This window comes from Jaculus jaculus, chromosome 7, assembly GCF_020740685.1.
Source record: "Jaculus jaculus isolate mJacJac1 chromosome 7, mJacJac1.mat.Y.cur, whole genome shotgun sequence".
Lineage (NCBI taxonomy): Eukaryota > Metazoa > Chordata > Mammalia > Rodentia > Dipodidae > Jaculus > Jaculus jaculus.
In genome coordinates this window covers 118,721,695-118,749,282 of record NC_059108.1, presented here as the reverse complement: position 1 = coordinate 118,749,282, position 27,588 = coordinate 118,721,695, and the positions used below count along the sequence as shown (strand labels likewise).

Genomic DNA, 27,588 nt, shown 5'->3' with positions numbered 1-27,588 from the left:
TCTCTTTGAAGGATTCCAAATATTTTAATCCTGGTTCATTACAGTATTTGTTCTCCTATAGCTGGAAATATTAGTCCTCCACCCTTGGGATCCCATAGCTACTGCTCGTTTAGGTGTGTGGTTAAGACGAAGAGTTGCTATGGTGGAAATGCTACTGGATATTTAAAAAGCTTTATTTCCCTTTCAGATTGCTATTGGATCAAGCAGTATCCACACAAGATACGTGTGAGGGAGTTGGAATGGTTCCTACCAAACTGTTTCCAGTATAAGCAGTTGGGCTACTGTTGGAAGTGGAATTTTTTCTGCTGGTTTCCTTTCTTTTACTTCCAGTCCCCTGCATCATGCTATAAAACTAATCCTGGTAGATCCTAACAAGCCTGGCACCTTCTAGATAGGAAGAAGCCTGAATTACTGAGCCAGTCCTGTGTTTGTCAGCCACTGCTGTGCACAGAAACCAGAAATACATAACTTATTACAACACCTATCTGGAAATTGGGAGTTCCAGCAGCCTTGAGCTTTGAATGGAGACACGTGCTGTGTGACACTGTCTCCAAGAAAAAAACAGCCACTGCCATCTTTTTAAAAAAATATTTTATTTTTATTTATTAATTTTTGAGAGAGGGAGAGAATGGGCGTGCCAGGGCCTCCAGCCACTGCAAACGAACTCCAGATGTATGCACCCCCTTGTGCATCTGGCTAACAGGAGCCCTGGGGAATCGAACCTGGGTCTTTTGGCTTTGCAGGCAAATGTCTTAACCACTAAGCAATCCCTCCAGCCCTAGGGATTTTTTTTTTTCTTTTTTATCATTTCTTTCGTTTTTGAGAAAGTGTCTCACATTAGTTGGTCTGGCCTCAAATTCAATATGTAGTCAAGGACGGCCCTGAACTCCTGCCTCCACCTCCTGAGTGCTGGCATGAGAGGTGTGTACCACCATACCTGGGGTATAATGCTGAAGGAGCAAACCCAGGGCTTTTACCAACGAAGCTTCATCCCCAGCCCCGAGAGAGTTATTTTGACCTCTACAATAAGGATTTTTTTTTAATAAGAATTATGTGATTTTTAAAAAACTGTCACTATTATGGAAGCTGGAGAGATGGCCCAGCAGTTACAGCGCTTGTCTGTAAAGCCAAAGGACCCCGATACGATTCTCTAGTACCCACGTAAGCCAGAGCACGAGATGACGCATGCCTCTGGTGTTCCTTTGCAGCAGCCGGAGGCCCTGGTGCGCTCATTCATTCTCTCTGTCTCTCTCCACCTGCCCTTTCTCTCTCTCAAATAAATAAATAAAAACAAAATATTTCTTAAAACTCACTCTTATGTTAGAGGCTGAATAACTTCTTGGGGGCTCTATGAGTGGGCCTGACCTCTGCAAACGCTCACGTGTAGCTCACGTGTGAGGAACACAAAGGAAACAGAAGGCAGGGAGCGGAAGGCGAGGCCCTCTGGGAGCTGCAGGGTTTGCGTGGGAAATGAAGGACTCACTTCCTCGCTGAGGAACTTCCACGCCCGCTTCAGTTCTCCGCTCCACGAGGCCCAGGCCCGGGCAGTTTCCAGCAAGCGCAGCCACGTCTCCCACAGGGCAGAGGCGACCCTGGAAGCACACGTGCCGTCGCCGCCGGCACACCTGCACGTGACGTGTCTGAGGACCTGCCGGAGGCGCACGAAGTCTTCTTTGGTTGACAAGAGATTTGATACCAAAGCCTGAGGAAAGAAAAAAAAAAAAATAGGGATATAATGTCTATTATCTCTTCTGAAACATAAACTACCTTAAATCTAGGACAATTACTGACTTTAATTCTTGTCAAGAATGACATTGATCTCTTTTGTTGTTGTTGTTTTGTCTTTTTGTGAGACAGCTTGGGCCAGGTGAGAATTACATGTGCATTATAATCTGCATCAATTTTGGGACTGTGAGGACAAATAATCTATAAACCAAATTTTCTAAGAATACATTCTCAAAAGTCAATTTTCTACAAGTACACTAAAGTCTCATATGTTACTAGATAGTTCAATTGTACAATATTTACTATAGATCACCTATCAACACAGTATTTATAAAGTTTAGATTTATTTGGTTTCATTTTTTGTTTGGGTGGATGAATGCCCTCCTCCAAATAGTAACGACGAGCCAGGTGTGGGGGTGCACACCTGTCCTTCCAGCACTCAGGAGGCTAAGGCAGGATGATTTTAAATCCAAGGCCAACCTGGATTACACCCTGTCTCAAAAATAAGCACATAAAGCTGGTGTGGTAGCGCACACCTTTACTCCCAGCACTTGGGAGGCAGAGGTAGAAGGATTGCTGTGTGTTCGAGGCCACCCTGAGACCACATAGTGAATTCCAGGTCAGCCTGGCCTAGAGTGAGACTCTACCTTGAAAAACAAAAAAAAGTACATAAATATGAAACTCAAGTCATAATAACAGAGCACCATTGATTCTAACACATGAAAATAAGCAACAACTTAAATTGCTTAATGGGCTAAAGATGTAGCCCAATAGTAGAATGAAGGGACAACTGTGTGTAAGGCCCTGGGTTTAATCCCCAGTACCACAAAAGTCAATAAACGGAACAGGATTTAGAAGATGATTGGTATCTGGGTTGATGACCGATGTGGTACTTGTTCAGTAGGCAACAGGGCTCTGGCATTGGCTCAGCAACTGCCTCAAAATGCTCAGGAAAGAAAGGCTTAAGCCGAGCGTGGTGGCGCACGCCTTTAATCCCAGTACTTGGGAGGCAGAGGTAGGAGGATCACCATGAGTTCAAGGCCACCCTGAGAGTACATAGTGAATTCCAGGTCAGCCTGAGATACAGTGAAACCCTATCTTGGAAAAAGAAAGAAAAGAAAGAAGGAAAGAAGGAAGGAAGGAAGGAAGGAAAGAAAGAAAGAAAGAAAGAAAGAAAGAAAGAAAGAAAGAAAGAAAGAAAGAAAGAAAGAAAGAAAGAAGGAAGGAAAGAAAGAAAGGCATCACTGGGCTGGAGAGATGGCTTAACCTGCAAAGCCAAAGGACCCAGGTTCGATTCCCCAGGACCAATGTAAGCCAGATGCACAAGGTACACACACATGCATCCGGAGTTCATTTGCAATAGGTTGAGGCCTTGACATGCCCGTTTTCTCTTTCTCTCTCTCTCTCTCATAAGTAAATAAAAATAATAAAAGGTATTTTAAAAAATGAAAAGTTGTCATCACAATAGGGTACGAACTGGGGAGGTCTGTCCTATACATCTGATTAAGCAAATCTCTCAGGCCATTGCTTCATTTCTCCCACCAGAGGCTTCTGGTTGGAGGAATTGTCATGCATGAGTGAAGACGTCAGGCAGGTTGTCAGAGAGCCACCTTCTCTGCTGTCCCCACTGTTAGGTTTCTGCACAGACGTCTGGTGACGGACAGTGTTACCTTGCTCTGTTCCAGGCACTCTAGGGCTTCTCTGTATGACTGTGGGAGCAAGGACATGGCCTGCCTAAGAGCTGTCTCCATCTCCCCAAGCTGAGTGCAAATTTCCTCTTTAATCTTCCCGTAGCGCTTGTAATTCTCCAGACACCTGAAGAGGTATAGTGAGAAAAAAATATCAGCTATATTCCACACAATAAATTTCGAAATGTCTAGAATGAATCTTCGATACTAAGTTCTTTAAGATGAATATGACAGCTTTCTAATTTGGCTACTCAATGCATTTGAACATTTTTATTGATTATACATCCTCCAAAGGGACCTGTTGATGGCTTTAAATGCAAACTTGAGCAGGAAGATAGAGCTGCCCTTGAGAATACCAAAATTGTAACGTTGGTTTTTTTTCCCTTCAGTAAAGAGGAAACTGCATTTAAGCACTGCTAATGAGCTGTGAGTGGATATAATTTGGGTTGAAAGCCACTTAGTCTTACAAATGTCCAGGATTGGACTCATCAATTCAATTCTGCAATATATTTCAAGGAACTCATCTCAAATACAAAGAATTTATCAGAAATATGATAAAAGCATTTGTAGAGCAAAATATTTTTACTAATCAGAATTTAATTAAAGTAGCAAAAGTGATGCCTCACAAAATATACAGTTAAGTGAATTATAATCAATCATTATACAAAATTTTAAGTCTGAAATTGTCTTTATGAAATGCTTGTTACAAAGAGGGAAAGGACTAATTTTGTATTTGGGGAGTTAATAGAACACACGTGATATGAGAGCAGAGGGGAGCAATGGTGGGAAAGGTTAAAGCAAGGATGGCGTGGGGGGTGGGGGAAAGGCAGAGTGTGGAAAAGGTTGACCGAGTGAGTTCAAGGCCAGTCTGAGATGACATAGTGAATTCTAGATCAACCTGAGCTATAGCAAAGCCCTACCGTGAACAACAACAAATAAAACAAAACAAAAAGATATGAAAATGGGAACATGATTGGGGAGAAGAAAGGGTTTAATAGGAATGGAGTAAAATAGGTAATGGGGACTTATGAGTACTGTCAAAATGCAAAACTTACATACATACTTACACACACACACACACACACACACACACACACACACACATATGAAATTGTTAAAAATAAAATTAAGTTTTGTTTGGTTTTTGGTTTTTCAAGGTAGGGTCTCTCTGTAGCCCAGGCTGATCTGGAACTCACTATGTAGCCTCAGGGTGGCCTCGAAGTCACAGTGATTCTCCTACATCTGCCTCCTAAGTGCTGAGATTAAAGGTGTATGCCACCATACCTGGATAAAATTAATGGTTTTTAAAAATATTATTGTATAGCAAACAGTAGGATTTTCATACTTTATTGTGCTATATTAAAAAAAAAACTATAAAATTGAATATACCTGATAGACACTGCCTTAATCCCTCATTGAAAGCAATAAAAAAAATTCTGTGATCAGGGGCTAGAGTTCAATACTAGAGAGGATGCTAATATGTACAAGATCCTGGATTCAATCCTCAGTATCTAAATAAATAACCAATCTGTAACCAACACATTAAGACAAAACTCTCAATGAACTGACAAAGAATCCAGGACCCAAAACTGCAAAATGGAACTATTCAGAAAGAAACAAAGCTGAAGCCTGTTTACATCTGAGGGCATTTGCACTCCACTTTCTTTGCTTCTTCCTAGAATGTGGGGGACAGATGGTGATGCCTGGAGCCAGCCTCAGGATGGGCATTCAAGGGGAAACCTCTCCATCAGGACATTTGCATACGATTATAAAAGGCAGGTCTCTAAAATTGAAATTACTGCAAGGCTGGTAAGGAAAAGACTGGACAGCCCAACAAGCCAGGTAAAGTCTTGAAAAAGCATGACTGAAAAGAAAATATAAATGACCAGTTCAACAGAAATCAAACTCATCAGCAGAACAGAAGGGAACGTTAATGTCACAGTGAGCCAGGCACGGCGGGTCACTCCGGGAATCCCAGCACCAGCACTTGGGAGGCTGAGATGGGAGGATTGTCACAAATTTGAGGCCAACCTGAGTTACAAAGTGAGTTCCAAGCCAGCCCGGACTACAGAGTGAAATCCCCCCTAAAAACAAAACAAAACAAAACATAGTGAGTGTTGGCAGTGACATGGATATTTGCATGTGGCAAAAATTAGCAAATTAGAAAATTAGCATTAAAAATTCAAGATCTGCATTCCTTTCATCTGGGCAATCACACCGTTCCATGCCCAAGGGAGGCTCTTGTTTTCCAAAATGTTCTTAGAAGCACTGTTGGTGAGTGCAAAAAGAGGTGCAAACAATCCCAATCGTTCAGTAGCTGAGAGTGTGAAGGTTACTACAATCAATGTGGAGACTGGAGAGATTGCTCAGTGGTTAAGACACTTGCTTGCAAAGCCTAATGGCTCGGGTTTGATTCCCCAGTAGCCACATAAGGCCAGATGCACAAAGTGGCACGTGAACCTGAAGTTTGTCTGTAGTGACAAGAGACCCTGGCATGCTTACTCTCTTTCTCTGTCGCTCTCCCTCTCAATCTCTCTCTCCCTTTGCTTGCAAATAGTGTTTTTTAAATGTCACTAAACCTTAAGGTCATAATGATGAGTTTGAAAAACAAGGTGTTAGAACACACACGCTAGGAGTTTGTTACATTAGGACACACAAGCACAGAGTAAAATACAGCAAAAAGCAAGAAAATGATGAACATAAACTTAAGGATAATGGCTATTTCTGAGAGGAGAGAGAAGAACAACCTAGAGAATGCCAAAGAATGAGATTTCGCTTTGAAACTCTGGGTACAAAGGGGTGTATGTTTTACATCATCCCCATATCCCACACATGCTTTTATAAACCTCGATTGCATATACCAAACATTAAACAAGAAAAAATATGTTACCATAGCCTCCTTTAGTTCTTTTTTTGAGGTAGGGTTTTACTCTAGCTCACGCTGACCTGGAATTCACTATGTAGTCTCAGGGTGGCCTCGAACTCACAGTGATCCTCCTTCCTGTGCCTCCAGAGTACTGGGATTAAAGGCGTGTGCTACCATGCCCAGCCAAGTTATTTTTTTCTTACTTTTATATATTATTAAAATTACCTCTGGTGCAAACATGAATTATAAAGTATAATACCTTGTATTTTCTGTCTTGAAAGCATTACCCTTAGAGAAATGACCTACCTTTCCACCTGGGCCCCTTCTGCTTCGACCGCAGCCTTCAGGGCTGAGCCGTGAGCCGTGAGCTCCTGCACCTTACGCTGGAGTTGCGCTTTGGCCTCTGGGCTGGCGATGGCGCCCAGCTTCTCCGTGAGCACCCCGATGTCTGCTATTGTGGACTGCAACTCCTCTAGCTGATGGCGCGGCAGCTCAAGCGGTTCTTCCAGATGGTGAAGGTCTACTCTATGGGACACAAGGCTGGCCTCTAGGGAAGTGATGATCCCCGCCGCCCTGGTGAGTGCTTCCTGATACTGTGTGACGTCTTCATAAGCATCATTCAGGATGGCCTGGTGAATAGGAGGAGATCAAATGCTGCGACAAAATTGTCAAACTTTGGGGATTTTTGTCATTCTCTAAATTTTTGTGGTACATCCTCAATGTTTCTGAATCTTAAAAAGGGTTAGCTTCTAATTTACAGGCTGGCAGTATTATACTAATACTTAAAAATAAATAACTTTTTGTTTGTATTAAGAACATGTATTTCAAGCCAGCTACGGTGGTGCATGCCTTTACACCCAGCACTTGGGAGGCTGAAGTAGAAAGAACACAGGAAGTTTGAAGCCAGCCTGGGGCTATAGACTGAGTTCCAGGTCGGCCCTAGCTAGAGTGAGACCCTGCCTGGAAAAGAAAAGAAAAAAGAAAAGAAAAGAAAAGGTATGCCCATATTTTCTAGGAAACCTAATCTGAATTTAAAATAATAACTCATGAGTCGTGCCTAGTGATTTCTGTTCTGGACTTCTTTCACTAGACTATGAATTAAATAAAAGAATATGTTTAACATATATAATCTTAATGTCTTTGAATAAAAAGAAGACAACAAAACCCTTTCATATTTTTATTTTTTTTTAAATTTTTATTGATTTATTTGAGAGCAACAGACAGAAAGAGGCAAATAGAGAGAGAGAGAGAGAGAATGAGCATGTCAGGGCCTCCAGCCACCACAAACGAACTCCAGATGTGTGCGTCCCCTTGTGCATCTGGTTAACGTGGGTCCTGGGGAATTGAGCCTCGAACTGGGATCCTTAGGCTTCATAGGCAAGCACTTAACCGCTAAGCCATTTCTCCAGCCCACGCTCTCATATTTTAACTTAATGGCTCTGTCACTAACTTCAATTTAGGCACATCACTGAGTGTCTCCAGACCTCAGTCTTGTCATTAAAACAAAACAAAAACAACAACAAAAAACAGAATAAATTATGTTAAAGGTCATTTCCTATCTGGTTCTAATCAGATTATTTGGGAGATTTAAATACAATGTGCCTTGAAATTATTAAAACCAGAATGTATACTGAGATCACTCAACATGTCTCACAAACCTATTTAAGCAATATATTAAGATACATCATATCATTTTACTTTCCTGTAGCATTTTCATCGGTCAAAATATTCCAGATACGTTATCTAATAACTCTTTGAACTACAGAAGGAAATTAACTTCTCCACCCTATAAACTGAATGTGACAGGCTTGACAATAGTGTTTAAGGCATGATACGGAGTACAGTGGGACCGTGGCTAAGACACGCGCCCTGGGCTAAGGAGCTGGCTCAGTGGTTAAGATACACGCACTACCATCAGAAGAGAAGGAGGGAGTGTGTTGGTTGTCGCTGCTCTCCAACAGACCTCAGTGAATGATCACAATTGCTCAGCTCCGCTGATGTAGCAAGAAAGCAGCCACAGCCCTCACATCAGCAAATGAATATGGCTGTGTACCAATAAAACTTTATTTATAATAGTCATGTGTGGTGGTGCATGCCTTTAGTCCCCGCTCCCCAGGTAGGAGGACTGCTGTGAGTTTGAGGCCACCTTGAGACTACATAGTGAATTCCAGGTGAGCCTGGGCTAGAGCAAGATCCTAGCTCCCAAAACAAAACTCTATCTATCTATCTATCTATCTATCTATCTATCTATCTATCTATAATAAATAGTTTGACCCATAGGCCTTAAATGTGAGGATGGCTATTCTAGAATCAGACAAATCTCCAATTTGAATCCTGTTCTGTTACTGTTACAACAGGCTGAAAAAAATGTCCATGTTTCTGAATTTCAATTTTCTTAATTTTCTTTAACAGTGCTGGGAATTTGAACTCTTACCACTGGGCTAAACTCCCATCCCTCAATTTCCTATTAAATAATACTGGATAGTAGTAGTCCCACCAATATGCACAGGGTTACTATAAGATTCAACATGGACATAAAATAAATATAGTGCTGATGCCTAGCACACTCTAAGTTCTAAATAAACATTGGTTATTATTTGATGTTCTTTTTCTTCTATCATATTTTACTACCTCTAAAGATAAAACTTTTTTTCTGAGTTCAATAGGGACTATGAGAGAAACATAAAGATGTCAAGTTTATATTTTTCCAAATTTAGAAGGCACTGATTTGAATAGAGAATGAGGCAGCAATGATAAAGTAGCGCATCGTGTTTTAGAAAACAGCTATCACCCTGTAGAGAATCCTCCCATAGACCCTGTCACTTCTTTAGAAGTACAGACATTAACTAGTACAAAATGACCACAGACAAAAACAGACTCTCTAGACATGGCATTGCAACAACAACTTACTGCGCGTGAATCGATGCTTTCGCTAAGCTGCGTCTGAAGATCTTCAATGTCGCGCAATTTTCTCTGCGCATCGCTGGTTTCAGAGCTCTCTCCTCCTTGCTCCTCAGGAACAGTCAGGGCTTTCACCCTACACATTTCTGTCTGAACTTGCTCCTGAAATGCTACGCAAGCAGCCTTCTCGTTCTGAATATGTTTAAGTTCCAAATTCACGCACAAAGGCTGCCGTAACTGAGATCTGACCTGATTTAAAACACGTAGGGAATTTTCTAGCGTATCCTGAAAGTGCTTTGCGTCCACTTCTTGCGGGTGGAACTCCAGCACCGCGGCGTGCAGGGCCTCGTGGAGTGTGTCATTGTCGGCGGCACGCTGCCTCAGCTGTAGCATTTCTTTTTCTCTCCACGCGTCATCAAGGGCCTCGTTTTCACTTAACTTCTTTATTACCTCATCATACAGGCATTTGGCTTTCTCAGTTCTCTGACTCAAAATTTGTGCATTGATCAGAGTGCTTTCTGGGGAAACATCAGGAACGTTGAGTAATTCAGCCTTTTCCTTAATTTGTAAGTCCAGAGCCCTCAACTGACTTAGCGATGCTTGGTATCTGTCACGTTCTGCCACAAATGTGTCCAGGTGCCTCATTTCTTCTTCAAGCTCCTTTTCTTTTTCAGACAGTTGGATTTGCAACTGGTCAAGCTGTGCCGCATCCCAGGTTAGCCCTAGATGGTCAAACAGGTCCTTAAGTTTCAACACTTGCAAGAGGCTGCCTCGGATACTGGCGAGCCTGTCTTTAAGATGACAGAGCTCGTCTTTAGCTCCCTGGCTCAACTCTCGCTTAGGCAGGGGTGGCTCATGGTGCCACAGACTGTCAACCTCCTTCTGAAGCACAGACGTCTTGTCACGCAATTCTCTGTAAGCATCCAGCTTACGCTCAATGTCACCACAGCTATTCTGAATCAATCTTTGCGTTCTGTTGGCTCTAGTCTTGAGATTGTACAACTGATCGTCCAGAAATAATCTTTCAAACACATTTGCATCTTTACAGACGTGTGCCAGTTCCTGAAGGGGTGTTGAGATCACGCTCTCAACATCTTGCAGTTCCTGCTGGGATGCCTTCAGAGTGGCCCTGCGACGCTCCAGATCAGCCTCTGCAATGCTTCTCTCCACCGTGGGCACGGCCAGTGCTTCGTTGTGTTGCAATGTGAGCTGAGCCTTCCTGAGGATGTCAAAAAGTTTGCTCCTTTCTTCCAACTTAGACTCTAGTTGCTGTGACCTCTGAGTTGATCTTAACATGAGTGTCTGGTATTGGTTCTGTAAGTCCTCCAGAAGGTCATTTAATTCATCCCTGTCGTTTGCTGCCAGGCTGGGAGTGACGCCTCTGACCTCCTCCACCAAAGAGTCTAGGACCTGCCGCCTCTGCAGAATGTCATCGTGCGTCACCTTGCATTTTGTGATCTGCGAAAGAATGTCATGGGGCAGAAGGGAAACAGGGGACATGAGCTCGCCCAGCAGATTCTCCACCCATAGCAGCGTCTCCTGGATCTTGTTCCTCAGGTCACACTTCTTCATCTCGCTTTCTGCCTCTAGGTTTATTGGCTCCAAGGCTTCCAGCTGTCTCTTCAAATTATTTATTGCACTTTCCAAAACCTCCTTGTCTTTTTCTCCCCAAAGCCTCTTTATCCGAAGCTCTGCCTGCCCTTTTAAAACAGAAAATCTGTGCCTAGTGGCCTGGAGCTCGGTGGTCAAAGCAAGGAGGCTCGGGCTCCCTTCCTGGTGCTCTGGAGAATCCAGACACAACAGGAGTTGCTGCTGTAGCCGCTTCAGAGAAAGCTCGAGGCCCTGGATCCACCCTGTGAGGTGGGTGAGCTCCCCCTCTTCCTCCATCTGCTGAGAAAGCTTCCGCTGGGCCAGCTGGTGCACTTGCCCCCAGTCATCTTCGAGCTGCCTCATCTGGCTTCCCAGGAGCTGCTGGTCCATGGTGCCCAAGAGGCCAGACAGAGGCTCCCATTCCGCTTGAAGCTCACTTAGAGAGGATTTTTCTTTTTCTATTGATCCCAGCAACTTCTTGATTTTGTCCAGGTAGGTCGCACTGTCCAGAGGTCCTCTAGAGAAAGTGAAAATGAAGAACGAAAAATAAAGGAATGAAGTGAGGAGAAGAGTGCCTATGAAAATACGATGGAAACTACAAAGCCCTTCTCATCACTTTAGTCCACAATTGAGAGAAATCACCCAATATCCAACCCCTTTGTTACCATCTCTTCAACACTAACCACAGTGAATAGAATAGAAAGTTACCTCTCAAGAGATATTATTGAAACCAAACCCTATTTATACCTTTTAGATAAGAAAATACATTAAGATTATATCTACCATTTGTCATCACTGTCAAAACACTAAGAAATGCATATATTAAAAAAACTATGTGTGTGAGTGTGTGTGTGTATGTGTGTATATGGATGGGCGTGGTAGCTCACACCTTTAATTCCAGAACTTGTGAGGCAGAAGTAGGAGGATCACTGTGAGTTCAGGGCCACTTTGACCCTACAAAGTGAATTCCAGGAAAGCTTGAACTACAGTGAGACCCTATCTTTTTTTTTTTTTTTAATTTGATTTATTAGTTTTCTTTTCATCAAATACAGGCAGTTTGGTACCATTGTTTAGGCTCATCTATGATCTACCCCCTCCCATTAGACCCTCCTTGTTGATGTAAATGGGTCGTGCACTGTGGGGTTAGTCCCCAGTTATTGGTATGCTAAATGTCTCTGCAAATCATGACCCAACATGTGACTCTGACATTCTTTCTGCCCCCTCTTCCGCAAAATTTCCCTGAGCCATGTTGGGTTCATTTTTGGTCTGCTTCAGCGCTGAGGTGTTGGGGGCATCTGAGGCTCTGGCTCTCTGATTTGGTAGGAGTTGATTTTTCTCTGCGTTGTTCTCCTTCCCCTTTGTGCTGGTATCTGGTTCACAGGAAAACATCACCCTTGCTTGTTTCATGGAACAAGAGGGCCTACACCTATCAATCTGTCTATCAAAAAAGTAAGTGTTGTTTCAATTTTCTTGGTGCTAACTTACTCTCTGTTGGAGACCCTATCTTGATAAACCAAAAACAAACAAACTATATACATATACATATATATATATACATATATATCTATCTATATATATATATATATATATTCCAATATGTGTATGTATATATACACACACACATATATATATTCCATATATATATATATATATATATATATTCCAATATGTGTATATGTGTATAGATAGATAGTCCAATATGTACTAATTTAAGCCAATTATACCAGTACTAGAAACTATATACATTTCTCTCATCCCACAGTTTAGAATAAATTCTTATCAAAAATAACATTGAATTCCACATAACTTAAATCTATTTTACAGACATTTATGCTAGGAATTGTTTACTAAGTTCACATGTAAAACATAGGACTAGTAACACATATATTTACCATGAATCCAACACTGATGATAATTGTTTTTTGTTTTTTTTTTTTTTTTGAGGTAGGGTTTCACTGTAGCTCAGGCTGACCTGGAATTAACTATGTAGTCTCAGGGTGGCCTTGAACTCGCGAAGATCCCCCTACCTGTGCCTCCCAAGTGCTGTGATTAAAGGCATGCACCAACCTGCCTGGCTTGATTTGGCTTTTTGAGACAGGGTTTCACACTGGAACCCAGGCTGGTCTTGAACTCACGGCAATCCTCCTGCCTCAGCCTCCAAAGTACTGGTATTACAAGCATAAGCTACCATGTCTGGCTTCCAACATAGTTTTCTTAAATAGTTTCTGCATGGTCTCAATGTTTGTGTCCTCTCCCCTTTTCCCAACCAACTCTCATTGTGTGTATGTGTGTGTATAAACCTCACCGATCACTTTCGGAATTAGGAAGTAAGTGATCAGGTGATTAGAAGGTGGAGATGGAGCTATTATAAATAAGAATGGCCTTCCCTGCTCCTTATACTCTGAGTGGATAAAGCCAGGTGACATCTGTGCACTAGAGTGAACCTTCACCCGACACTAAACATGTTAGCATCCTAGATTTTAGACTTCCCAACCTCATAGCTGTGAGAAATATTTTTTTTTTTTTTTTTTTGCTTTATAAGCTACTCAGTCTTTGGCATTTTGTTGTAGCAGCCCAAACCAGCCAGCTTCTTCTGGAATTAGTTTACATAGTGTTATTATAAAATTATGGTATCTTGTGCTCATGTTGGCAGCACACAGACTAAGATTAGAACAATAAAAAGATTAGCAAGGCCCCTGCGCAAGGGTAACATGCAAATGTGTGAAGCGTTCCATATTTTTTAAAGTCAACTCTTCTTTGATATATGATCCCCCTGTTTAAGTATTACTCGTGATGTACAAAATCAGTTTTAAAGTTTAGTTTTCAATATGTTTTAAAAGAAACCAAGCACAGGAATCTGGAAGGAAATAAAACAACAAAAAAAGATTATGATATCTTTCCACACTATGAACTCAGAGCACTGTGGACTTCTCTAAGGGAGTAAAGACTGAACCAATGGACACAAGTCCCAAGTCTCACACTTACACTTTTAGACTTTCCTTTTCTGTCCAGATGGCTCCCAGTGAGGCCTCCGCTGCAGCCAGGTGTTCTTGGAAACCTTGGAGGAGATTATACTGGCTCTCTTTATTTTTCTTTGAAGCAGTAAGTGCCTGAAGCAGTCTGTCCAAGTGAGCTTGTTCCTGAGGCTCAATGGCTGCTCTCCTGGCTTCCAACTGGGTAGATAGCTCCTAAAAACAAGTCACAGGAATCAGCAGGTAGACACGAGCTCACCCCAACATGAGCATTCCTTTTCTCCTCCCTCCTGAGAGCACATCCTATCCCAAGGCAATGTGTGAAATAGTCCTCTTGTCCACAGGAAAACCATGACCATGACTTTGAAACAATTTGGTTTCACTAGAATGTTAGAATTTAGACCAAAATTCACCACTGGACCCACATTTACTATCAGTTAGATGAGCCCATTGTCATAGAAGTTTCTATAATTTCCAAAGGAAAATTTAATCTTTTTTTTTTTTTTTTTTTGAGGTAGGGTTTTATTCTAGCCTAGGCTGACCTGGAACTCACTTTGTAATTTGAGGCTGACCTCGAACTCAGTGATCCCCCTACCTCGGTCTTCCCAGTGCTGGGATTAAAGGAGTGCACCACCACACTCACCACACTCAGCTATCATTTTTATCATGTACATGTATCACCTCTTTTCCTGTTATAGATACATGTTTACTAATACGTAAAATTGTCTAAAATAGTATGGGTCATTTTTATAAACATGGCCATGTATTGGATTTTACTTTACATAGCCAGAAATACATAAGCACACTGATGTTGCTTATCAATACTGCTGTAAGAACAAAGAACTCCATCACATTGGTCATTAGGAAAAATTAAAGATTGGTCAGAACCCGGAGAATACACACAACTATACACAGGAATGATGCCAAGTCAGAATCTCCCAATTTTGATACCAAAGAAGTTTCAGGAACTTTGTGAAAAAGAAAGAAGACTATAATGTCCATTAAACTCTTCCCGACTTCTTCAGTGGAAAGATTTAAACAACTTACTGATTAGCACCTGATTATACAGTTACCAAATTGGTCATCAGGCAAAGGTTAAATGAGACTTTTCACTCCGTACAAACCAGTTTTGGTCATTATTGCACGGGATAAATGATGCAATCACGCTGCCAGTGTTTTTCATGTCTCCATACCTCTATCTCTTTTAATTGTTCATTTCTTAACATAATGTCTAATTCTAAAGGTTGGTTTTGCAGCTCGTTGACTTTCTGCTCATCTGCGGTGTTTTTCATGCTCTCCTGAGCACTGAGAGGAAGTTGTTTTGACAAAATCATTTCCACAGCTGAATTCTGAAAACATAAAAAGATTAATTGCTGAATAGTTTGCCTTCCAAATGATTCATTTTTATTTTTCTTGATTAAAAACAATCTAGTTACTTCTATTCACTCAGATTAAAGACTTTCGAGAAGTACACCTGAGCACCGCCAAAGATGATTTTTCCCTGTAATAATTAATACCAACATTGGTACCCCAGAGTGGAACATTTTGGACAGATACTATAGAATAGAGAATTGTTCCTTCACAGACCAATGCATAGTATGTGGTCTTAAAAGAAAGAAAACAGATACGGTAAAAGCCAGAGATTCCCAAATTTATACTTAGTTTTCACTTTTTTGAAAGACCAGGCAAGTAACGGGGGCTCTTTTATCTACTTATAGTTTGGCTTTTCTTTCCTCTCTCTTTCTCTTGGGCGTATGCATGTGAACATGTTCACACGTGTGAGTGTGTGTGCCGTGGCACACCTGCGGAGGTGTAAGGGCAGCTTCCGTGTTGAGCCTCACCTCCCACCTCGCTGGCGGCAGGGCCTCGCGTTGTTCACAACTATGGACACTAAGCTGTCTGGTCTGTGAACTGCCAGGCCGTGCCTCCTTCGTCACCCCGCAGGCAGACCCTAGAGCTACAGCAACCAGCTTTGTGTGGGTTCTGGGGAGCAGGACCCAGATACTGTAGTACGTAAGCAAGTACTTTATCCACTGAGACATCAGTCCAGCTACTACTGAGAGCTTAAAGCAAACCATTAATAAACAGCAAGGTTATGTTACAATGAGGATGTATTATGCCTTAAACCACTTGGTAATAAGTAGACCTAAGTAAAGCAGAATGAGTTATACATCATGTACTTTGATCATTTTTTTAATGCTTTTTATTTATTTGAGAAAGAGGCAAACAGAAAGAAAAAGAGAGAGATGAAGACAATGTGTGTGTGTGTGTGTGTGTGTGTATGTGTGTGTGTGAGAGAGAGAGAGAGAGAGAGAGAGAGTTTGGGTGTGCCAGGACCTCCAGCCACTGCAAACAAACTCCAAATGCATGTGCCACCTTGTGCATCTGGCTCATGTGGGTCCTAGAGAATCAAACCTGGGCCCTTAGGTTTTGCAGGCAAGTGCCTTAACCAAGCCATCACTCCAGCCCATGTCATTTTTGAAAGCTTTTAGAACTTGTGGTTCTCACCAGGACACATGGGGCATTTGTGTTCATTTACTCATTTTCAGCAAGTGTTTTCAGAGCACTTACATATACTAGGCGCCATGTCAGTAACACTGGTGGAAGGGTGGAGCACACTTGCCTCGCATGTTCGGGGCTCTGAGTTCAATCTCTAGACCCTCAAAACAATAAATATGTGAACAAACAATAAATTCTTCCTGTATAGTACTATAAGATATTAACAATGTATGCAGGAAAATAAGGGAACTTTCCTGCAAATCTACAGAAGTTCTAAACTTAAAAGTTTATGCAGAGCCAGGCATGGTGGCACACGCCTTTAATCCCAGCACTCAGGAGGCAGAGGTTGGAGGACTGCCGTGAGTTCAAGGCCATCCTGAGACTCCATAGTGAATTCCAGGTGAGCCTGGGCTAGAGTGTGACCCTACCTCAAAAAAAAAAAAAAAGTTTATGCAGATAAAGCAAACGTTGGAGCTTCACCAGTCCTAACTGGTGAGAAAACTTCGGCCACTCAGGGTTGCTGGATTTGAAATGACACCCAGCACAAGTCACTGGTCTGAAAAGGTTATAAATGACTAAATTGATTTCGCACATTCCTGCCAGCTCACAGAAACTGTGGTGATGGGCTGGAGAGATGGCTTAGCGGTTAAGCGCTTGCCTGTGAAGCCTAAGAACCCCGGTTCGAGGCTCGGTTCCCCAGGTCCCACGTTAGCCAGATGCACAAGGGGGCGCACGCGTCTGGAGTTCGTTTGCAGAGGCTGGAAGCCCTGGCGCGCCCATTCTCTCTCTCTCCCTCTATCTGTCTTTCTCTCTGTGTCTGTTAATAAATAAAAATTTTTTTTTTAAAAAAGAAAAAAACTGTGGTGATGATCTCCATGGAGGACAGTATCTTGGGGGGAGACCCAGGGAGGCAATGAAAGAAGACAGAGGGGCCACACCTCAGGGGTCCTGGGCAGGCAGGATTCAGAGGGGTTTTCCAGTGAGTCACAGGGATACAAGCACTGCCTGCCTCCTCTGAGCTCCTGTCCACCCGTTAAATCCACTCAGAGGAAGAGAGCCTGAGCTCCAGGCTTACAGACTAGGCCTGGGAGTCGGCTATTGCCACCATCTACAAAGAATTCAGAGCGCCTGGTCTCTCTTACCTGCTGAGCCGGCACCTGGACTCTGCGGGTACACAGGAAAACATGGACGACATTCCCAACAACTGCCTTCAGTGGTCAGAAAAAGTATGCTGAAACTCCTCAAATCATCCCCAAACATCACTCACTTCCTGACTCCGCAAGCCACCTTTGCTCATGGTAGAGAAGCTAACAGAATACCTCAAACGAACATTTCAAATTTAACAGGCAACATTCCTTTGCTCATGCCAGGGAGGTTGGAACCCAGCTCAAGCCCTGATTGGCTCATGGAAAGTTCTGTCATCTCCCTCTTCCCTTGCTCACCACCCTTTGCCTTACTTTTTTACTGGTATAACAATTTACCTTAAATCACAAGATCTTCTTAATGATAAACAAAAATAACAAAAAACACATTATTGAAAACACAGCTATATAACTTTCTATATTAAAGTAGCCTAAATAAATAATCCCATCTCCTTTCATTTCTTCCTCATCAGAACTAACTATTATCCTAAAATCCCTGTATTACTAGTTACAAAGCACGATCCCTTCGGTTTCCAGTAGCTGGTTACTGAATTAAAATTTCTATTCTGACCAGTGTGAACAGTCAGAAGAGGCAAGTCAGTAAGAGCATCCGTATCCCTTTTCCTAGTGGGGCAACAGTCCCTGCCTATGGATAACCACGACAGCCAAAATTCTACATCTACCATTCATGACCTGTCAATAGTACAGGTTAATTTCCTTTCTTTTCTTCTTTTTTTTTGTGCATAATGTCCTATGACATGTGTGCATATGTGTTCACATGTGTGGGCACACACATGTGGCCTGGTGTGCTTGTAGATGTCAAAAGACAACTAACTTTCCAGTGTCACTCTTCGCCTTCCATCTTGTTTGAGGCAGGGTCTCTCCTTTTCATTGTCAGTCTTCATCCCATTCACCAGACTCGCTGGTCTATGAGCTTCCTGGAAACGCTCCTGTCTCAGTCTCCTGTCTCAATGCAGGTGTGCTGGGATTCCTGAAGCATAGTGCTGAGAGGCAGCAGTGACTCAGCCATTCCACTTCTCAGGCCTCACTGTCACTCTCTGCTGCCTTTCACACTGTGCACCAGCCATAGAGTTCTTAATCACCTTTTGAAACTCCTCCTACCTTCCCCTCCAGCAAAACTGGCTTTCCACACCAAGCCCCCCACACCTAGGCCAAGCTCCGCTAACTCCAACCAGCCTGGGCGTTGCAGTCAAGATGCTGCTTCCCAAACCACCATCCGACTCCCACAGCTTTGTTAAAGGCCAATATGGGGCTGGTTTCCTTCCTTAAGTTTCAGTGAGTAGACTTTCATTGGTGTAACTAGTTGATCGGTGTGGTCTTTTGAATGTATGTCCCCCATAGAATCAGGTGTTAAACTTGTAACTTGGATCTCCAGCCACCTGGCTGAAGGAGGTGTCACTGGAGGTGGATCTGAATTCCAGCCCAAAGGCATAAGAGAGCGGTCTGTGATCTGCGGTTTGTGTGTGCTGGTATTGGTGTTTTGTTTACTGCAGTGTTTTCTCTCTGCTTGGATCTGTGAAAGGGGACCAGCTTCTTCCACCATTGATGGAGCTTCCCCTGGATCTGTGAGCTTGAAATAAATCCCTTCCTCCCACAAACACTGTCTGGTTGAACGCTCATCCCAACATGGTGTTGCTGTCTATAACTGGTGTGTCTCTCAGCTTACAGACTAAAAGCACCGTAAGAACAGGCACCCATGTCTATGTCTGAATCCTTGTTTCTAATTCAATCAACTTGTACTGACTGGATTCATAAATGAATCCAAGCTAGATGAAAAAAATAATATTTCATTTTCCCTCCCACTGCCAACATTAATAACCTCTGAATAATTAAGTGGCATGGAAAGAAACTGAGGAACTAGTAACCTAGCAATGGTTGATTTGACATTGTTTAGGAATGATAGAAATAGTGTTTGGAGCTAAAACAGAACAGAGGTTTGAGAGAATGTTGGAGGTACATGAAGACACCTATACAATGAAGGTCAGAGAGTACATTAATGTATTAAGTAGTAAAAGTGCAAAATATCACATAAGGAAGAAAATCTATTTTATATTTATTGGACTTATTTGGGCTCTAATTTTTTTTTTTTCCTTTAGTTTTTCAAGGTAGAGTCTCCCTCTAGCTCAGGCTGACCTGGAATTCACTATGTAGTCTCAGGGTGGCCTCGAACTCATGACAATCCTCCAACCTATGCCTCCCAAATGCTGGGATTAGAGGCATGCACCACCATGCCTGGTTTGGGCTCTAATTTTCCACCTCAGTAACACTTTTTATAAAATTGTGGGGTGGAGTTTGGAGCATCAGACTGGGCATATAGGATGCCTGGGTTCCTGTCACAGGTCTTCTGGACTTCAATCCTCTTGCCTGAAATAGGGTTAGCATGGGTATTTTCTAAATATACAAGCCCAAGATATTAGGCCCTTGGAACGTTTTCTCAAATGCACTTTGCTTACAGGCAATGGCTGCATGTGTACTATGAAAGCCAGTTATCCTGAAAAGGGATAAATCTTGTACTATGAAAAATACCTCTAGAGCAAGAAGCAAGACCTGAAAATTGGCCAGAAGAAAACAGAGAAGTTTGTTCTGAAGACAGAGGGGATATATGCCCAACCATGGTGTCTGTGATATACACATATGCATATGCAACATAAATGTATATGTATGTGCCAGTATATAGTTGGTGCCCCACACACACTGAGTTACCAAAATAAACAGCAGCAGAAACAAACCACAATCACTCCAGCACTAAAAAGTCTCCCCAGCAAGTGGGCTTCGTCCCTCTCTAGCACTGGCCCGACCCCAACCTTGCTCCTGATCACCCACAACCGGAAGCCCTGCACACTCTGCCTATGAGTGCAGTCACTTGTCTCCCTTTACAGATGCTTTTTAAACGTCACACCACAAGTGCTCAGGAAATTTTGAACAGGACTAAGAAAACAAGTCAGAAACACTAAATACTAATTAAGAAGTGATGTCTGCCGGGCATGGTGGTGTATGCCTTTAATCTCAGCACTTGGGAGGCAGAGGTAGGAGGATCGCCTTGAGTTCGAGGCCACCCTGAGACTACATAATGAATTCCAGGTCAGCCTGAGCCAGAGTGAGACTCTACCTCAAAAAAAAAAAAAAAAAAAAAAAAAAAAAAAAAAGAGGAACATCAGGCAGGCTTTGGGAATTTTAAAGCAATTATGTCACATAGATTATAGCCTGGAAAGAATGGGGCAAGAACCATCAATAAATATGAGTTAAGGTGAGCTCTCGTTTCAGGATTGTTTTTGAAAATTGATAATTAGGAAATGTATGACTTTTTCTCTTTTTATTCTTTATCATTTCCTTTTGTGGGTACATAAAATCCTAAGAGATGAGACAATCCTCACTCTTCATCATATCATCACCTATATAGGCAGGTGGAGAAGGAAAGTAGGCCAGTGCTTGTGCCCCCAAACTCTTAAAAATTTACATTTGTGGGTTGGAGAGATGGTTTAGCGGTTAAACACTTGTCTGTGAGGCCTAAGGACCCCAGTTCGAGGCTCGATTCTCCAGGACCCATGTTAGCCAGATGCACAGGGGACGCATGCGTCTGGAGTTCATTTGCAATGGCTGGAGGCACTGGCGCGCCCATTCTCTCTCTCTCTATCTGCCTCTTTCTCTGTTGCTCTCAAATAAATAAATAAATAAATAAATAAATAAAAATGAACAAAAAAAATTACATTTGTAAAATTACACAGTTGGATTGATTATGCAATTGGATTATCACCACCCACATCCTTCATCCTTTATAATAATGGTTGTAACTTTGGTCTCTAAACCTGCCTTACAGTTTCCAATCTTAAAGAAAATAAAAATTCAATCAAGGGTCCAGATCTAAAATATCATGGAAATTTCATCTCACTTCCTCAGCCATAGATTTAAATATATACATGTTAGTATGGCAATTTCTGAAAAGTGAAACCATACCCTCAACAAAATTCTCAGGTTAAAGGATTTATTAAAGAAAAAGATTTGATCCCTAACACTGCAATAAATAAATAAATAAATAAGAAGAAGAGTCTTTCTAAACTTCAGCTGGAGGCTATTTAACATAATCTGATTAAAAAGTCCCTCTTGATTGCAAAAAGGCATATGAAATGAATATTAACATTTAAAGAGTGTGAGGTTAGAAGCTGTAATGGCTGTATCCCCATAATCTACCATAAGTAGCCCAAAATAGGTCTCAATAACTTTTTTATGAATTAAGTGATTATATTCACTATTACAATAGGGTTTTTTTTTTTTTTTTTTTTTTTTTTTTTTTTTTTGGTTTGGGGCCACAGCAAACAATCAAAACACTTGTTCTCTTCACCCGTGTTAATTACACCATAAAAGCCTGACAAGAATCATAGTTGCATGCTCTAACTTAGCTATTCTGCCACACACCCAGGCTGTGGGAGGGTGCTGCCAGGGAGACCCTTTCTAATCTGGTCACTGTGAAGCCCTCTTGCCCACCCTCCCTCGTCCTCTGGATCCCTGCCTCCTTCCCTCCCTGTCCCCCCTTTTCCCACTCTGTGCCTTTGCCATTTCCACCTGAAATCTTCATGCCCTAGGCAAGAACTTTTAAGAGTCACAAGAAAATGCCCCCACTGGGTTACATGAAAACGTTCTTCTTCCTTCACCCTAGAGAAAAGTAGGCGTCTGAACTCTGACATTCTTACACTAAGTGACCCAATAAAGGTATGTGCAGCATAGGGTTAACATAAGAAGAGAAAGAAAGGAAACTTTTCCTATCCAAAAGTCTCTGATTTCATGTGTCAAATCAACCAAAAGGAAGGGAAAATTAAGCTCTTGGATTTTTTTTCCCCCCCTGAGGAAATGGCTAAAGCACATTTTCTTCTGCCTTTTCTAATTTGCCTTTGTGCCCTTGACCCAAGAAATTGCATCTGATTATGTTTCGGTGAGAATAACAAACCTAAATCGATGACTGACATTTTAACAGACTGAACAGTTATATTTCACCAGTGAAATCCGGGCTGTCTCTAAGGGTTCTTTTTGACAAGTGAGCTTCAAAGCCAGGCAGCACTTTGAGGATTTAATTATGAAATCAGAACACTTGATTCACGGCTCTCTTCAGCGCGGCGTACTCTCTTGGCTCTCAGGCACAACGTCTCAGTGCAATCACGACGCTTACCTTGTCCATTTCCCAGTCTCCCTCCAACTTCGCCACCATCGCAGACTCCTGAGTGGACTCCGGCGCATCACAAGCAGCCGGCGTCTCTCCGTCTGGCGGAGCAAACTTCTCGTGTTCGTCTGTAGAGCATTCTGATTGAAGAAGGCTGTTGAGATGGTTTTCAGCCTCCTGCTTAGCAGATTCAATTCTGCCTTCCAAATGCTTTTGTTTACACTTAAGTGATTTTATATCGTCTTTAATAATCTTCTGTCCCACTGAAGATGTATTTTTCTTGATGGATTTTGCTAGCACTAGAATCTTCTTTAATGCACCATCTTCTATACTGAGTCTTCTCTTCAGTCCCTATGAGTAGAGAAGAGACTTATAAAAAGTATCCCCGGGCTGGAGAGATGGCTTAGCGGTTGAGCGCTTGCCTACGAAGCCTAAGGACCCCAGTTCGAGGCTCGATTCCCCAGGACCCACGTTAGCCAGATGCACAAGGGGGCGCACGCGTCTGGAGTTCGTTTGCAGTGGCTGGAAGCCCTGGCGTGCCCATTCTCTCTCTCTTTCTGCCTCTTTCTCTCTGACTGTCACTCTCAAATAAATAAATGAAAATAAACAACAAAAAAAAAATTTTTAAAAGTATCCCCTTCAGTTCTCAGAAGAATTAATTGACTTTTGTAAATCACACAGTAATCTGCTTCACTAGTAGAAAATACATATTACTAAAAGAATGCATCATTGCCTACCTCAATGAAGAAACTTTGGGGCAAATTTTAAACCAAGGGAACATACATATCACATCAAGCCATTTAATAGATTTTTTTTTTTTTTTTGGAAGTTACCAGAAGGTTTGCAATAAGCCAAGCAGGAAATGCTCATAAACCATGGGAGGCAATCAGCAAGCTACTCAAGACATGGTCTTTTCAGGCAAGTGTGGAGTGTGCCTCTAGCTCCAGCACTGGGAGACAGAGAAAGGCAGACCACCAGATGGAGGCCAGCCTGGGCCACAGTGACACTATGTCCCCCCAAATAAAAAGAAAATCTAGGTTTTTCCCTAATCAAACTCTAAATAAGAGTCTGTAGCATGGAAAGTAAAGAGGCACTTCGAATGTGTGCAGATGAATCTAGTAGTAATATTAAAATTAAAGGCAAAATTTTATGGGTGATGAGAAACTAATCTGTGTAGTGTATGGAATCATACTATAGTCAAATCTTTCCTGGAACTTGCTATGTAGCTGAGGGCGCCCTCAGACTCTGGATCCTCCTGCCTCAGCCTCAGTCCTAGCCTCATCCTCATCCTCACAAACGCTTGTAAGAATTATGAATGGGTGCCACCAGCTTGGCCAGGTACATTAATTATGTTAACGCAGTAGGAAGTCAATCAATATTAAATCAAGAAAGAATGAAACTAACTTCAAAGCTCCAGACTCATACCTTCATGTTACTATTGAAATGGAATCATCTTCTAGTTCTAGATGGACTGCATAGGATTTATTGATCATAATGGACCATAAATATTGACTCATTCATTTATGTAACAGCCAATTGCTGGAGGGGGCTCTAAATGAGTAAAATGCAGTATTTTCAAGTGTCTATGGCAACTGAACCTTGGTTCTTTGGCTTTGCAGCCAAGTGCCTTAACCACTAAGCCAGCCAGCCTTGTTTATTTAAGTTGTTGATACAATGCACTACAAATGCAACTGTGAGACACTCAAGCAGAGATGTATGTCCACTGGGGAGTCAGAGAAAGGCCCTGCTACAACAAAATCAGAAGACCGAGCTGCTGGCCCTGACCGGCATGCCTGGCGTGCCCTGTGAGCTCCTCAGCTCGGTGGAGCCAAGTTTCTGTGCGTAAAACAAGCAGTCTGAACTTGGCAGCTCCTGAGGCCCCTGCCAGCTAGAACAAAAGGCCAGACCTTAATTCTTTAACAGGACTTGGAGATTCATACTTCTTTCTCCCTGGCATCCACATATCACCCAGTGTAGGGTGAATGCCCAGCATTTACCAGGTTACCACTGTGAAACAGGGAGGCAGCCTAGTTTCCACATCAGGCTACTGTGCAGGAGTCTGGCTGATTGCCACGACCCCAAGTGGAGAAGAGGAGCGGCCCCCAGCTCACGCAGCAGTGCTGTGACATCCCAGGTGTCAGTCACCCCAGGCACTCTTAGACTAGAGACCAGAAGGAAGTAGCTGAGAAAATGCTCTGTTCTTTCCTACAGAGGGCGCTACTCAGGCCTGCTGAGCTAGTTGTACAAGCAATGAAAATACAAGGCTCTGTTGTATGGATGTAGGTAAAAGGCTGTGATCTTCATTGTTACAGGCCGAGTTGCTGCAGAAATGGGGGGTGGAAGGAGAGGGAGGGAACCTTATGGGCCCTACCTTTAGGGAGAGGTCTGAGTCTACAAGAATGAAACTAATAGGGTAAAAAAAATCACACAATTGCCACCCACTGATGTTGAAAAATGCTAAACTAGAACATGTGCAGCAATACCATCTCATGCTTCCTGCATTCTTGGGCCTCTGAGAATCCCCTGGAATCATTGCTTCTGAAACAAAGATATCCAAAAGGGCCGGGCATGGTGGCACACACCTTTAATCCCAGCACTTGGAAGGCAGAGGCAGAAGGACTGCTGTGAATCTTAAGGCAACCTGGGACTACAGAGTGAGTTCCAGGTAACTCTTGCCTAAAGTGAGGCCATACTTAAAAAAAAAAAAAAAATGGACAAGGAAAGGAGAAAGAAAGAAAAAGGAAAGAAAAGATATCCAGAAAATAGAGGCTGCTCATGGGTAGAAATACCACTAAAGTCCCACTGAGTCATTGGACAAACAACTGACATTGCAAATGGTCTCTGACCATTAAAGAAACATGTTGTTTCCAGCTGGGCATAGTGGCACACGCCTTTAATCCCAGCATTTGGGTGGTGGTTGAGGTACAAGGATCACCATGAGTTCAAAGCCAGAGTGAGGAGTTCCAGATCAGCCTGGGCTAGAGTGAGACCCTGCCTCAAAAAAAAAAAAAAAAAAAAAAAAAAACGGGCGTGGTGGTGCACACCTTTAATCCCAGCACTTGGGAGGCAGAGGTAGGAGGATCGCTGGGAGTTTGAGGCCACCCTGAGACTACATAGTGAGTTCCAGGTCAGCCTGGGCCAGAGTGAGAGCCTACCTCAAAAAACAAAACAAAACAAAACAAAACAAAGGAATCATATTACCATTTTCTTTAGACTGCTGAGACATTTCTAAATAGCATTTGATATGCTGACCAAAGATGCTGAGTTATTGGGTTGTAATAAAGACTGAATTTTTCCTCAAAATGTCTGTTTTGCCTGGACATTGCTGCATACCTGTAGCTTCTGCAGTTTGTCCTCAGCTGCTGTTTGAATTGCAGGTGTATCACAGAGACTGGCAAGTTCCTCAGCGAGGTGGTCCAACGCGGCGTTCAGGTCTGTGATGCATACTTGGTATGAGCTGTGCTCTTGAACATGACCCTCCAGCTTTTGTACAGAATCCTAAAAGTGGAGCCATTGATAGTTTACAGATTATTTTCTCTATATTTTTCATCCAAAAAGTAATTCTATAATTCATCCATACACACTTACACTGAAACAAGAATATGCTCATAACTTAGGCAGAGTTGTGAGTGCTGAAGATGTGCCACAAAATCTCCATTTCCCTAGAATGACTCTTAATTGCTTTTCACATGCTTTCATTTCTTAACCAAATGAATTACAAAACAGAGGCTGGACACAGTGGTGCAAGCCTATAATCCCAGCACTCAGGAGGCAGAAGTAGAAGGATGCCATGAGTTCAATGCCACCCTGAAATTACATAGTAAATTCACCCTGAAATTACATAGTAAATTCCAGGTTAGCCTGGGCTAGAACAAGACTCTACCTAGAAAAACAACAAAAAACTCAAAATTGTTTGTGATTTAATTATATATTCATGGCCATTTTTTTTTTATTGTTTCTTAAGTTAGAGTCTTGCTCTAGCCCAGGCTGACCTGGAATTCACTATGTAATCTCAGGGTGGCCTCAAACTCATGGCAATATTCTCCTACTCTGCCTTTAAAGAAGTGTACCACCACGTCCAGCTAAATTACAAACAATTGTAATACATGAAGTCCCTTAATGATCTGCTTTAAAACAAAAGAATTGGGGGCTGGAGAGATTGCTCAATGGTTAAGGTGCTTGCCTGCAGAGCCTAATGCCCCAGGTTCAATTTCCCAGTACCCATATAAAGCCAGATGCACAGGGTGGCACATGCATCTGGAGTTCATCTGTAGCTGCTAGAGGGGCTGGTGTGCCCATTTTTTTTTTTCCTCTCTCCCTCTCTGCTTGCAAATGAATAAAAAAAAAAATAGAAAAACAAAAAAGAAAAGAATTCACATTTAGAAATGAGCCTTATATGAGATGAGGTTCTTGGGACTAATCAAAGTCATATATGTGTTAGGAAGAAAGCATTCCTTAATCAAGAGCAACCCGTTCTTCAGATTCTCGCCCTGCGATAAGAGAAGATGACCCCACCTGATGAGAAAATCTGCAAGAGTAGTAAAGGGACAAATATCCAGCCAAACAGATATATGTTACTGTGTGTCCGGCCCCTCAGACCTGGATAAGTAGAGTTTCTTACTCAGGTAATCCTTATGCTGATTCTGGCTTTTGATGGGGAAAGAATTATAAACAGTTCTATTCAAAGAATATAGTCCCTTACAAGAAGATGACATTTTTGACTCCAGATCATGTGGAAAGATGTGGAAAGGCACTCATAAGACAACTGGTATAACCTATTACTGTGAGTGATGGGCTAGTGGATGGGTGGGTAAGTGTATATGGATGGATAGATGGACAGTGGATGGACAGAGTGGATAATGTTCACACTGGCATCTTCATAGTGATTACTAAAGAACCTTAACCTATATAACTCCTGGAGGGAGAAATTTCAGTGAGGAAATCAGCGAAAAGGACTGGTTAGATTCCTTCTTTCTTGTAGAAACGAATTGCTTGAAAGCTTTGAGTTTACCAAGACCAGCAGCCCACACAA

The 27,588-nt window shown here is 42.3% G+C and overlaps 1 protein-coding gene and 1 non-coding gene across 7 annotated transcripts in view; one reads left to right on the top strand and one right to left on the bottom strand.

Moving 5' to 3' along the window:
* Positions 1-27,588, bottom strand: part of Syne2 (spectrin repeat containing nuclear envelope protein 2) — a 392,771-nt gene that overhangs the window by 161,157 nt on the left and 204,026 nt on the right. For all 6 annotated transcript variants that reach the window (XM_045155524.1, XM_045155526.1, XM_045155527.1 and 3 more), the window contains exons 44-51: positions 25,890-26,054; positions 22,566-22,907; positions 14,936-15,091; positions 13,756-13,958; positions 9,190-11,287; positions 6,586-6,908; positions 3,396-3,540; positions 1,484-1,702 (exon numbers count right to left, since the gene is read on the bottom strand). In XM_045155524.1, coding sequence (XP_045011459.1) covers positions 1,484-1,702; positions 3,396-3,540; positions 6,586-6,908; positions 9,190-11,287; positions 13,756-13,958; positions 14,936-15,091; positions 22,566-22,907; positions 25,890-26,054 — 3,651 coding nt within the window. The remainder of the gene's footprint in view (positions 1-1,483; positions 1,703-3,395; positions 3,541-6,585; positions 6,909-9,189; positions 11,288-13,755; positions 13,959-14,935; positions 15,092-22,565; positions 22,908-25,889; positions 26,055-27,588) is intronic.
* LOC123462522 lies at positions 13,408-13,511 on the top strand. The gene has a single exon (XR_006638335.1). It is a non-coding gene; the product is annotated as a U6 spliceosomal RNA (small nuclear RNA).